Below are 11674 nucleotides of genomic sequence, written 5' to 3'. Positions count from 1 at the left end.
GAGCAGAGGTTTGAAATAAAAAAGGAACAAGTTTACAAAAGGAAGGCTACAGTTAATCCTTAACTGGCTTACCACAAAGGCACATTGAGGCATCTCTTTCCCGCGTACACACACACACACACACAGCTCTTCACTCCTCCGTTACACCATACCTTCGCAGGCCGATGACCTGGACCATGAATTCCTCCAGCTGAATGAGCCTGATGACACAGCACACACTGCATGATTAAGAAACACCTTTTTGCTAAGATACTATGTGGAGCGGTGAATGGACGCAGGCCTCCACCGACTGAGTCCAACTCGTCCAGTTTTTCCTTCCTCAGCCACGCCGTACTGTAACCGTCTACTGAGGAAAACCATCGAAATCACGCATCCATTCAATCCTACATTCACATGTTGGAACTGTGCAAACCAAGCAGGAATCTTACAACGCAAGGAAATAAATGTGCTGCCAGCAGCAGTCCCGTTGTTTATCGTTTACTCTATGTGCCTGCCCAACACCAGCTGCTGTGCCAATATATTGCCCTCAAGTTGATACTACACATGTTTACAGTACTGTTCATGGCTAAATAAATGTTTCACAGTACCAGCAGTTTGGAGACAACTTCAAGACTTGCTTTTCTAAGCATTTTTTTAGAATAGGGCCAAGGTTTCCAGGTTGTGCGGTATTTTCTGCAGGTACAGGCAATATGGTCTTACATATGAAGAAATTATAGATCCTGTTCCTTACTTGTGTATATTAAGGAAGGAGCAATACATGAAGATTGAGTCTGCCAGCATTGGCTCTACCCTGACACTGCGTGGAACGAACGAACGAACACACACACACACACACACACACACACACACACACACACACACACACACACACACACACACACACACACACACACACACACAGCGTCCTCCTTGTAGGTACCACAGATGGCGAACCAATACTCATCCTCACTCGTCCTGCTACATTCTGTTTGTATTCGGTGTACAGCCAAGGAGATAATACCCTGAAATGCCTAATATACAGCGACACGGAGTGTGAAGGTGAGAGAACGTTTTAGTTAAGTGTTAGAGCCCAAAAAGCATTTTCTCGACACTTGGCTTGTTTGTATTCCTGTAGCTGAAAGTTCAGGCACGGTCGTTTTCTTTTTTTTTTTTTTTTTAACAGAAAGGTACCAGGAAACAGTTTAAACACCCGCAAGTAACATTTAAAATGCTGTCTGATAATATTTCTTCCTTTCTGAATCCTGTTTTAATATTGTGACATATCAGTGTGACTAAAACAAGTGACAACTGATATCTGAAATTAGTTAGTTAATTCATTAACAATAGCCCCTTGTTCAGTGTAGATTTTCAGTAGTGCAGAGTCTATCCCAGAAGCACAGGGCATAAGGCAGGGTACACCCTGGAGGGGACATCAGCCCATCCCAAGTCTCTCTCTCACACACACACACACACACACACACACACACACACACACACACAAAGGACAATTTAGAGTCACCAATCAACTTTGAAACACTTGTCTTTGGACTGTGGGAGGAAACCAGAGTAGGAAACCCATGTGAACGTGGAGGGAACATGCAAACTCCACATGGACTGAGCCATATTTCAACCCATGTCTGAACCCGCAGCCCCAGACCTGTGAGGCATGTGTCATCAAAAAATAAAAATTTCATTTCTCGATCCTCTGCTGCTATGGCCCCCCTCCAAATACTGGACAATCATTTTTCTCCAACAGATATGTGCAAATTCCAGATCACAGGAAGGTCAGGACTGCAGCAACTGACCTCACCAAATTCATTACCTATTTACGAGCTTGAACAGATTTAACGAGTCAAGGTACAGTACAGAATATTGGGAACAAAGAGTTAAACAACTACATGTGGAATCAGAGACTTTGGACCAAAATAACATTGTTAACGGCTGACTTCCGAGAAACGGAAGATGCTGGAACTTTTAGACGGCATTTTTAAAACGCGACGGCTTGAGTGTGCGTTTCGGGAAACGGGCCCGTGCTTGCTGTGCGTTACCAGCACTAAAACCCGTGTAAGAAGCCTGTGTGCATTCTCGTGCGGCCGTGGACAGAGGCAGACCAGGCTGCCCACCTGCCCCACCTGCCCCACCTGCCCCACCAACGGGAATGAACAGCAGCGCAGCCTCACAGTCCACCAGCAGGGGGCGCCTGCTGTCCACCTACATGTGCAGCACTGGGTGCCACTGGAAGCCCTCTGAACAGCCCTGCATAGAAGAACTCGGTAAATACTAGCAAATATGAGCAGCACAGAGTAATGCAGGAAATGAACCAATGATAACACTAATAAATATATATTACAGTTTTTCCACTAGAATTTCTCTCAATGGCAACATTTAAGACACTCATTACAGACACATTAGAAAAGCGTCAATTACGCGGTAACCGGAAAGCAGGACATTCGACTCATAACAGACGGGAACAAACGCATCCAGTGTTAAAGAAATGAAATGGAATTCACAGGAAGTACACTCTCTCGTATATTTTCGTGTCATCAAAAGGCAACTCAAATTAATTAGCACTTCTCAGTCATCTGCAATGTACACAAGGGTAGTGAATACAGTGGATTTTTGTGGCCAGTGTTTTTCCTTTTAATCTCAAGTTGTGTGTCGTTGCAAATTTAGTTACACTCAGCATGCCGGATAAATGTAGTTATTTCAAACTACTGTGCAATATTGTCAGGTCATTAGCCAACAAATGCAAATTGTTAAGACAAAATAAACATGCAGCATCAGTAAATGAGTCCTGCCCTTGTTCCCCATGGCATGTGTGGACAACACCTCCAGCAGCACTGTGGTCAAGTTGAAAAGAAAGGAGCGGCCCAAGGGTTACTCCGCCTTGAGACGAATCACGTGTCGGCAAAAGAAAAACAGCAGAAAACCGTGAACTCGATCGTTTCGCTCATGGACACAAAACCTTAAAACAAATATACATAGACATATCTGCAATTTGCAAAATAGTGATTTTTTTTCCTTTTTAACTTATAATAATCATCATCATCTTCTTAAGGAAAATATGGTTCATTGCACTTGTTAAAACATTAATAAGATTTTAAAGGCAAGAATGTCAACTTGATTTTTTTAAAAAAAGATGTAAAACATACTGTACCATAAGCCTGATTAAGAATACAAACAAGATTTGCAATATGCAAATTTGCAGAAAAAAACCCTCACATATACATAAATGAATGTCTAAATGTGAATATATTTGTATATATTTGCTTACATACATACATACATACATACATATACATACATACATGTAGAAAATAAATAAAAATATACATAAAATAATACATAGAAACATTCTTGGTTAATGGTTTTCTTCACAGCGGTATTTGGCACAGTCTTTCACTCACCATTTCGTCACCTCTCGCCATTTCTTTGTGTCCTTTGTGTTCCTCCGTCATCCGTTGCACCGCCCTGAAGAAAAAGGGACCAAACTCTTTGGTCTGGGGACGTGCGGTTGGTCCGTCCGGGTGGGCGGTCGGGGTCCGAGCGGCCCGACGCGGGCTCTCTTGCACGTGGTTGGGGGAGAGGGGCTGAGCAGTGACGAGGGGGGGAGGGGGGGGGGCGGGGGGCTAGATGGGCCCCTCGTGGTGTGCGGTGTGGTTCGACTTGCTGTGGGCCACGCAGTTCTGCTGCTGGTTCAGCAGGTTGGCCGTCTCGTCCGGGAGGCCCTCGTTGGGCTCTGGCATAGTCAATTCGATCTTGGTGTACTCGCTGTCCGACGACTGCGGCGTCTTGTCCATCCGCGAGGCCATCAGGGCATTCTGGTACTGCTGCCTCGTGACCTGAGCGCGAGCAAGAGAGGGCGCCGCGGTGAGCCGTGCAATCGACGCGCTCCTGACAGCCAGGAAGCGGCTTGCGGCGCCGAGGCCCGTTAAGGACGCGATGCTTCGTATCCCAGGAGGGGTCCTGCTCTCGTACCTTCGCTTCTCTGTCTATACCCGGGAAGGCGAAACGTAAGTACGCTTTAAAGTTGAATGTCCTCTCACTTTTTTTCTCTTTAAATACAAGAAGGAAGACGGCTACAGGCCGCGTCCTCCTCCTCCTCCTCGTGTTACAACCGCTCAGAATGTTCAAAGTATTTTGCGGTCCCTTTACTTAGATTTATTCGTTCGGCTCACGCTTCTTTCCAAAGCGACCTACAATTTCTTACCCGTTACAAAGCCGGGTCATTTTTTTTAACGGAGCAATTTTGGGGTAGGTACCTTGCTCACGGGCGCTACAGCTGGAGGTGGGATTCAAACCTGCGACCTTTTGGGTCCAAAGGCACCAGCTCTTTCCACTATGCTGCCAGCTTATTTATTTATAGCAGCATCCTTCCACTATTTCATGATGAGATTTCGGTCATTTGCAGCGCAAACGCAACGTGTATTTTCCTGTTGTGCCGACAGATGTCAGTAAAACACAGTACAATGTCTGTAAAACAAAGCAAGAGTGTTTTCCCTAGCGGTGATCAATAAAATGGGAAACACTGCACCTGTTCATAGCAGAAATTGGACAACAAGTGCGACAAGGTTGTAAGTCATGGAAACTCCTTTTTATTTTCAGTCATTTCTACTGTAGCTCATAATCAATACAAATTTTAAAACAAAGTTTGTTTTTTTTTTTATTATTATTATTATTATTATTATAGGTGTATCTGTGGTTTTTCCCGACCCTAACCTGTAAATAAATCAAAGCGTGCCTTGTATTGATGTCTGCATTATTATTAGTACTGCTATTATATATATACCGACAACAACATATTAATAATAGTAATTATATAAGAATTTTTATTTTTCAACAGAATCCATCCTCTAAATTAATAATACACATGTCCCTCAATGCATCTTTTATTAGATGCGACGAGCGGCACAAACGAAGCGGAGAGCTGACTTCCAGTCCCAACTGCGGCCGTGAGGCGAAAGTCCACCGGCACTATTGAGTAAGAGCCTGAGCGAGTCGCAAACGAGCCGCAGAGACGCACGATTTCGGGCCCCTAGAAGCGAGTCGGAAGCAGCGCGCGGCACACTACGTTTTGCGACGAGGCGTTTCGGTGTCGTTACCTTGATGTACTGCAGGTCTGACACAGCTCTGACCGAGTAGTCTGGCATGTAGATCTGCAGGAAGGCGTTGAGCTGGTTGTTGCTGCTGCCCAGCGTGGGCGTGATGGCATCGATGCGGTCGCTGCGGTTCAGAGAGTCCGAGTGGTTCAGCCCGAAAGGTCTCGGGGGAGACTTATTCTCTGCTTGGCACACAAAGGGAAGGGAGAACCTCATGTCATCCAGGATGCGAAATCAGGACAAGACACAAATAAAAGCCACGTTCCTCTTAACAGCAAAGCTCATTAGTATTAGTCGTTCGGTGAGGAACAGCCTTTTTAACCACATTACGGTTATTTCAGTGACAGGATCATGCATGTTTTAGTTGGCATCAAAAGAGGAAAAAAAAAAAAAAAAACAACATTTGGCTATTTAAACGGGACACCTGGCTAGTTAAAAACAGTGTAAATGTTCTTTCGTACCCCTCTGCGATTAGACTCGAAAGGTTTGACGGGGAGAACTTGACGCAGGGAAAAAGTACGGACGCGCTCAGACAAAATGTGCTAAAAGGCTTCGTACCATCATGCAACGGAGTGGTTATGCATTTCTCATTTTGAACGAAAAACAAGCGTACGGCACCAACAAAAAAAAAAAAAGAAGCTGCATTTTGTCGACTTCTAACAATTCAAAATGCTGATCACACAGTGGCGCTACAGTACCAGTACGGACGGTAGATTCTTGACCGTAAAAAGGTAGGTAGCGGACCTGCAAGCGGTGGTCGTAAAATGAGCCAATTTTTCACCTGCTTGGAAATGAGGATATAGAGGCTCAGCAGGCGAGAAAGACACGGAAAGCAGCGTTGCGGGGGTAGTGATAACGTGGCTGTTTCAAAGGGAAGACTTTTCGTTTTTAATTAAACACAGATTATGTTTTCCACTGCTTAAAGAACATGTTGAAAGGGCTTGCCGAGGGCGAACCCGCCACCGCAATTTGGATGGAATGTATATAATCCCAGAGTGGATGTCCGCTCGAGCGCTACGGGCCGCGGCCGCCGGGCCGAATGCGACGGGGACGCCTCCCTTCCTCGGAGGCGGGACCCTCCGCGCTGCCCGGGGTCAAAGTTCTTACTGTTCGCACTTTTAACGCATGTGGGCCAAGTCAGCGTCTGGCCCCCGCGTGCCAAAGGAGCCTTCGTCCACCGCTGTCCCAGCAAGACATTTGGACACAAGTTCCTCTGTGCAAAGCTCGGGGTGCGCGTGGCTCTACGGCACACTACCCTCGCAACACGGGGAAAGGAGCGGTGGGGTCGAGGCAACCGAGGATCTCTAATGATGAGCGAAACTAAAGGGGGTAAAGTTCAGCAGTACTAAAATTTTGCTTTAAAAAAAAAATGTAATATTCAAAGTACACCATGTTTTACAACTATACATTTACATTTTTCCATTCCGTGATTTACGGTGCCAAAGCACTTATGGTTATCTACCCCTTTTTACAGCTGGGTAATTTTACTGGAGCAACTCAGGGTAAGCACCTTGCTCAAGGGTACGACAGCTGGAGGTGGGATTTGAACCTGCGACCTTTGGGTCCAGAGGAGCAGCTCCAAGCAGTACGCTACCAGCGAACCCATGAGCATGCCAGAAAGAAGGACGTACAAAAGGACACTTAAAGTTGCTAATTGCATTTAGTTCTTTTGACGTGTGAACATGGTGCTTCAAAAAACTGTGACAATATCCCTTATGGATTCCGATTGCCCAGCTATTTCGATAACATGCTTATTTGCAGCTGCCGGGTGGTGCAAAGTGTGGATATTTACACAGGAGCAGCATGCAGGCACAGTGGGGGGGGGGGGGGGGGGGGTGGCAGTTACTGTACCTGGCGATCCTGCAAGCGACTCTGCCCTACTGACCACAAAGGTACGAGACAGAGAAAGAGGAACTGGAGAGAAGGTGGGAGGGGGAGGGGGTTGGGGAGGACACAGAGGGAATAACTGTCAGAAAGGGGGAACAGAGCATCCTTCAGCTGTCAGCCAATCAGTCAACAGGCCATTGAGCCGCCAGCCAATCGGACGAAGGGCCACCGAGCCGCTAGCCAATTGGCCGAGAGGCAACGAGACCAAAGCCAAGCTGCAACCAGCTAATTGGCCGATGGGCCACCAGTCGATCGGCCGAGGAGCCGACGACACGGGGCCGAGAGGAGCTCGGCGACTCTCGTCTGTCAGAATCCGAGCGGCTCGTTCCCAAGGAGAGCTCACGTCTGTGGAAGGACAGCAGCTCCACCGCATTATTCTAGGAGACAAAGTCCTAATCCCACGAGAGCGCGGACAGAAAATCAACTCATCCTGTCAGAAAAAGACCTTTGATCCAAAAGTAACAGTTATTGAGCTTTAACATGTCATTTTGATATTCAAGCCCAGAGCTCTGAACATTCTATAATTAGCTGCAGTTATGGGGGGGGGGTTGTGTGTTTTGATGGACTTTTGCAAGTCATGTTTGCGCTCCTTTTGCACTCTTCCTCATATTTGTGTTTATTTTTGGCACTCAGATTTTGATAGGAGATACAGTTCCCGTACCGAACAGCAGATGTCTCTGGAGACTTGACAGACCGAAAACACGCGAGTTTTCACAAACAAGGTCGTGAAACAAAACACCTTGCTCCTTGTCCTCCGAGACCCGCTCAACTACGCAGAGAGGGCAGCGGCGCTCGTACCGCACGAAACGGGAGAACGACGGCACGATCGAACGTTGGCTCCTCTTTCGTTACATCTCCACGTCGACTCCCAGCGCAGGAGGCTCGACCTTCAACCTCGGACCCGGCGGCTCGCGGTCACGGGTAGAGCGAGCTCCGACTGACATCCTACATAGAGATGGATGTCGATTTACCGTACCAGGGGATGCGGTCAGGGCCATCGTTCCATAAGAGGAGAAAGGTCCCGCTTCAAACTTCATCCCCTCTTTCCCTGCCTCCACTTCCACCTTCCCCTTTGACAAACAGGAGAACATTTTCAGTGAACGCCTTACACCTCGCAGACATGTCCTCATCACGCAACGTGACTCTCATTTACCCCATCGGAAAGAAGGGCTCGCACACTGACACACATGTTCATAATTAGCGTAAGATTTATCCATTTCGCTTTCAATTATTTACAGTCATTTTTTTTTTTATGTTTTGGAAAAAGGCACACGCTGCCTATCAGGTGAGCAGCGGATATATAGGTTTTTCCCTTCTCATCAATGCAAGGCAACATGTTAGTTTAAAAAAAAAAAATGGAAAAAAAAACTGACATTACTATGAAAAACCAACTGAATTGTATCAGGTGCCAATGTAACATCGCCCAGATAGGTCTGAAAAAGGAGAAATCATGTGTATGAGAGCTGGTGAAAAAGGAGAGGGGAAAAAAAAACATTATGTTGTCCGAATACCCCGATCCCATAACGGCCAGGCCAGATTCAAAATATGAACATGTGCAGAGCCGACCTCCCCGTTAACAGCTGTGTATCTCCAGGGGATCGCCGAGGTTTGGGGAGGGGGGGTTGCTCTATTTCTAACCTGAAGGATCAGGATGAAGTAGTCCACGGGCTTATTGCGATGGAAGAGGTAGTTCTCCGGGGCCCTCTTGTTCTTCTCGTCGTACTTCAGCTCCTGGATGACGTTGGGGTGCTTCAGGAGTCGCAGAAGGATCTTCTCGGACATCTGCGCCGGACCGAAGGGCTCCACCTCTGCGGAGGGACCCGGGCGTTGGGGGGGGAAAGGAGACAACAACCCTGTAAGCGACCCAAGCGTCTCGGCACATTGGGCCAAAACGGCGGCGGACGCTCGTTCCTTCGCGAGTTTCGCGGTCAACTTCGGCAAGTCTCCCCCTGGGCAGAGGACACAGTTCAACTGAAACACAAGCTCGCGAAAAACAAATGGCGACATGATGTTTACTCCTATTTGGGAATCTGTTTTTAGCCTCACTTAGAAGCAGAAAAAGGAGGTTCTGTCTGTAATTTATAATTAGCGCACGGGTCAAAGATCCCGGGAAATCTGGGCCAGAACCTCGTACGAGCTCTTCGCAGCAGAGTCTGAAGAGCACCGTTTCGCGTTTCCAGCGACCGCGGTCCGCGTTTTTGCCGAGAAATACTTCCCGGGCGCGACTGCAGGCGCCGGCTACGGCAACACGAGCGAGTCGGCGCACGCGCGGGCCTCCGGCCCGATTCGGGCGGGAGGCTTCCCGCGCCGCCCACCGAAGGAGGCCTCGCGGAGGCCGGCCGCCTCTCCTCCGCTAACCCATCCGGAGCCAGGCCGGCACACTGGGGCAATTCACACAGCAATGCGGCGCACTTGCCTGTTGCTAAGAAACGCAGTGTAGCCAGTAGAAGCTGAGGTGATATTTTAACCTTCATCTCATTGTCCGTGGGCTTGAAGGCCGAGAAATCCTGCTTCCTTTCCCGATGGGTGATTTTCTTCTTTGTTTTGTTGTCAGCTGTGGAAAAATAAGGGCAGATGCATGGAGTACAACGAGAGCGAGAGTAACCCCCCGTAATGACTCCTATCGAATGCCCGCTTAAGCGAGGGAAACCTCCTTGTTATGTCCACGTTTGGTGTTAAGGGAGGAAAAAGCTGGCGAGAGATTTCTTACCCTTTATATGGGTTTCTGCTATGTTACGCATATTAATGATCATGGGCATAATTGGAAAACACGGTCGGTTTTTTTTTTTTTTTCTTCTTTTTTCCCTGCCCAGGAAAGCGGAAGCAGGTTGTGTAAAAAAACACTGCATATTTCAACAACTATTAAGGTGACAAATCATAAGAAAACTGTTATAAACAGGCAGCACCCCCCATAAAAAAAAATTAGAAAGATGAATTATGAAAATAATTAAAACAATATAAATTACTCAACCATAGAACATTTGTCTGTAATCCACATTCGGGAGGAAAAAAAAAAAGAAGGTGGCTACATACTGTAAAGTAAGTAGCAAGGTAAAGTACACATACCAGTAAAGTAAAAAATGTAGGTGGACCTCCTGTCGCCCTGACCGACTAACGGCTACGTCACTCATCTTTACTGTACGTACAGGTGTCTCCAGTGTTTTAGTAACGCGCTCCTACATGAGCGAACCCTCGGAGACACTGACTGCAGCAACACGTCGCTTCGCTTTGCCGTATCGTTCGCCTCACGTGTGACAAATTAGCTGTGCATCTGCATCCGAGTCTCTCTTTCTGCCAAATGCACACATCGTATTTTCCGCGAGAGGCGCGTCGCTTTGGAGAAAAGCGTCCGCTAAATGAATAAACGTAAAGGTTTATGCAAATATGAGTCAACTTATTTTTACTCGTGTGTAAATGCACAACGCAAACACACGTAAATATTACAAACCAGTAATAAGGTGGAGAACTTAAAGAGATAATCAGTGGTGCTCGGAGGTCCTCGGACCGCTACGATTAGTTTTCTTTATTCATATTTTGCCTAAATATGTACAATGAGATACATGTCATTATGCAAGTATGTCAGATATAGTAAGTATTAATAAAAAAAAATTGAGAAAAAAAAAAAAAAACACACTGAAAAAGAGAGAGCTACACTTTACGCACTGCTCCGAACAGCGGACGTTCTTTTCTTGGCTAGTGGGTGTACCCTTCTATTTGTACCAAAACTCCACAAATGGATGAGTATGTACCTAAACACCTACACGCGGTACTGTAAAATGCGTGCACTCCCCCCGCCCCCCATCCCGCTGAGCGGCCGTGAAGTCCGTGACGAATGTGACGTTGACTTTTCGCGTTTGGCCGGAATCCCCGTTTTGGAGCCTCACTTCTACTGAACAACTGCTGACTGGCTGGTACCTACTATACAAGTCGGTCTCGTCCAAGATCTCGGACTTGATGATTTCCTCGATGACATCCTCCAGGGTGACTATGCCCAGCACTTCGTAGAAGGGATCCCCCTCCCCCTCGTTGTTCACTCTCTGGACAATCGCCAGGTGGGATTTACCTGAAAGCAGATTATTAGCATTTTTTCAGCATCCGATGACAGGAACACTTTGCTCACAACTAGAGCAGCAAATTGCAGGGAGAACCTCACTGTTTGCACTGAAAGTTTTATCCATTAGTATATCAGCTTAAGCCACTTTTAATAAAAATGCAAGTTTTTGAACAACAAGAACAACAACAACAACAACATTACTATATATAGTAATAAAGAACTGTGCTATGGAATAATGAAGGACTTCCTACTATGGAAAAATTCAGAACAGTGATTTTGCCCGGGGCAGGGGTGGGGGGGTTGATATTGCATCCGCTGGCACTTGGACCCACAGTCCCCCCCCCCCCCCGCCTTCAAGTTGAGAGTTTTTTGTTCCTTTCCTCCATGGCCAGACATAGACATACTTATAGCTTTAATAGCAGCATGGATGCTGTAATGATTTAATATACTGTATAGCCAACTATCTATTTGTCTGTCTTACGCCGTTGTTCGGCGCTCCGTGTCGCTGTGTGAGAGCAGCGCTCTATAAAAATACACTAAACTGATGACAAAGACTTGTATTGTATTGACTGTTGACTCTTCGATACAGGAAATGTTTCGCACCAGTATGACCGGTATCTCCAGAGCAGCCCGACTGAAACGGCTTCCTAACGCA

At 46.8% G+C, this 11674-nt stretch overlaps 1 protein-coding gene across 7 annotated transcripts in view; it reads right to left on the bottom strand.

Annotated features, from left to right (window-relative positions):
- Positions 1–1587: 1587 nt before the first annotated feature.
- Positions 1588–11674, bottom strand: part of cnnm2b (cyclin and CBS domain divalent metal cation transport mediator 2b) — a 40997-nt gene continuing 30910 nt past the window's right edge. The window contains exons 2-9 of one of the 7 annotated variants that reach the window (XR_003798265.1): positions 10885–11028; positions 9382–9519; positions 8604–8773; positions 7942–8035; positions 6930–6992; positions 5082–5263; positions 3387–3821; positions 1588–2865 (exon numbers count right to left, since the gene is read on the bottom strand). Coding sequence is in view for 6 of the 7 variants with exons in the window: in XM_029259088.1 (XP_029114921.1) it covers positions 3609–3821; positions 5082–5263; positions 6930–6992; positions 7942–8035; positions 8604–8773; positions 9382–9519; positions 10885–11028 (1004 nt within the window). In the remaining variant the exon portion in view is untranslated. Of the gene's footprint in view, positions 2866–3296; positions 3822–5081; positions 5264–6929; positions 6993–7936; positions 8036–8603; positions 8774–9381; positions 9520–10884; positions 11029–11674 lie in introns of those variants that run through there. The other 6 variants (XM_029259088.1, XM_029259089.1, XM_029259090.1 and 3 more) reach the window with 6 other exon arrangements.

Source organism: Scleropages formosus, chromosome 16 (genome assembly GCF_900964775.1).
Source record: "Scleropages formosus chromosome 16, fSclFor1.1, whole genome shotgun sequence".
Taxonomy (NCBI): Eukaryota; Metazoa; Chordata; class Actinopteri; order Osteoglossiformes; family Osteoglossidae; genus Scleropages; species Scleropages formosus.
Note: the sequence above shows the minus strand (reverse complement) of the source record. Positions and strands in the feature narration are given on the sequence as shown.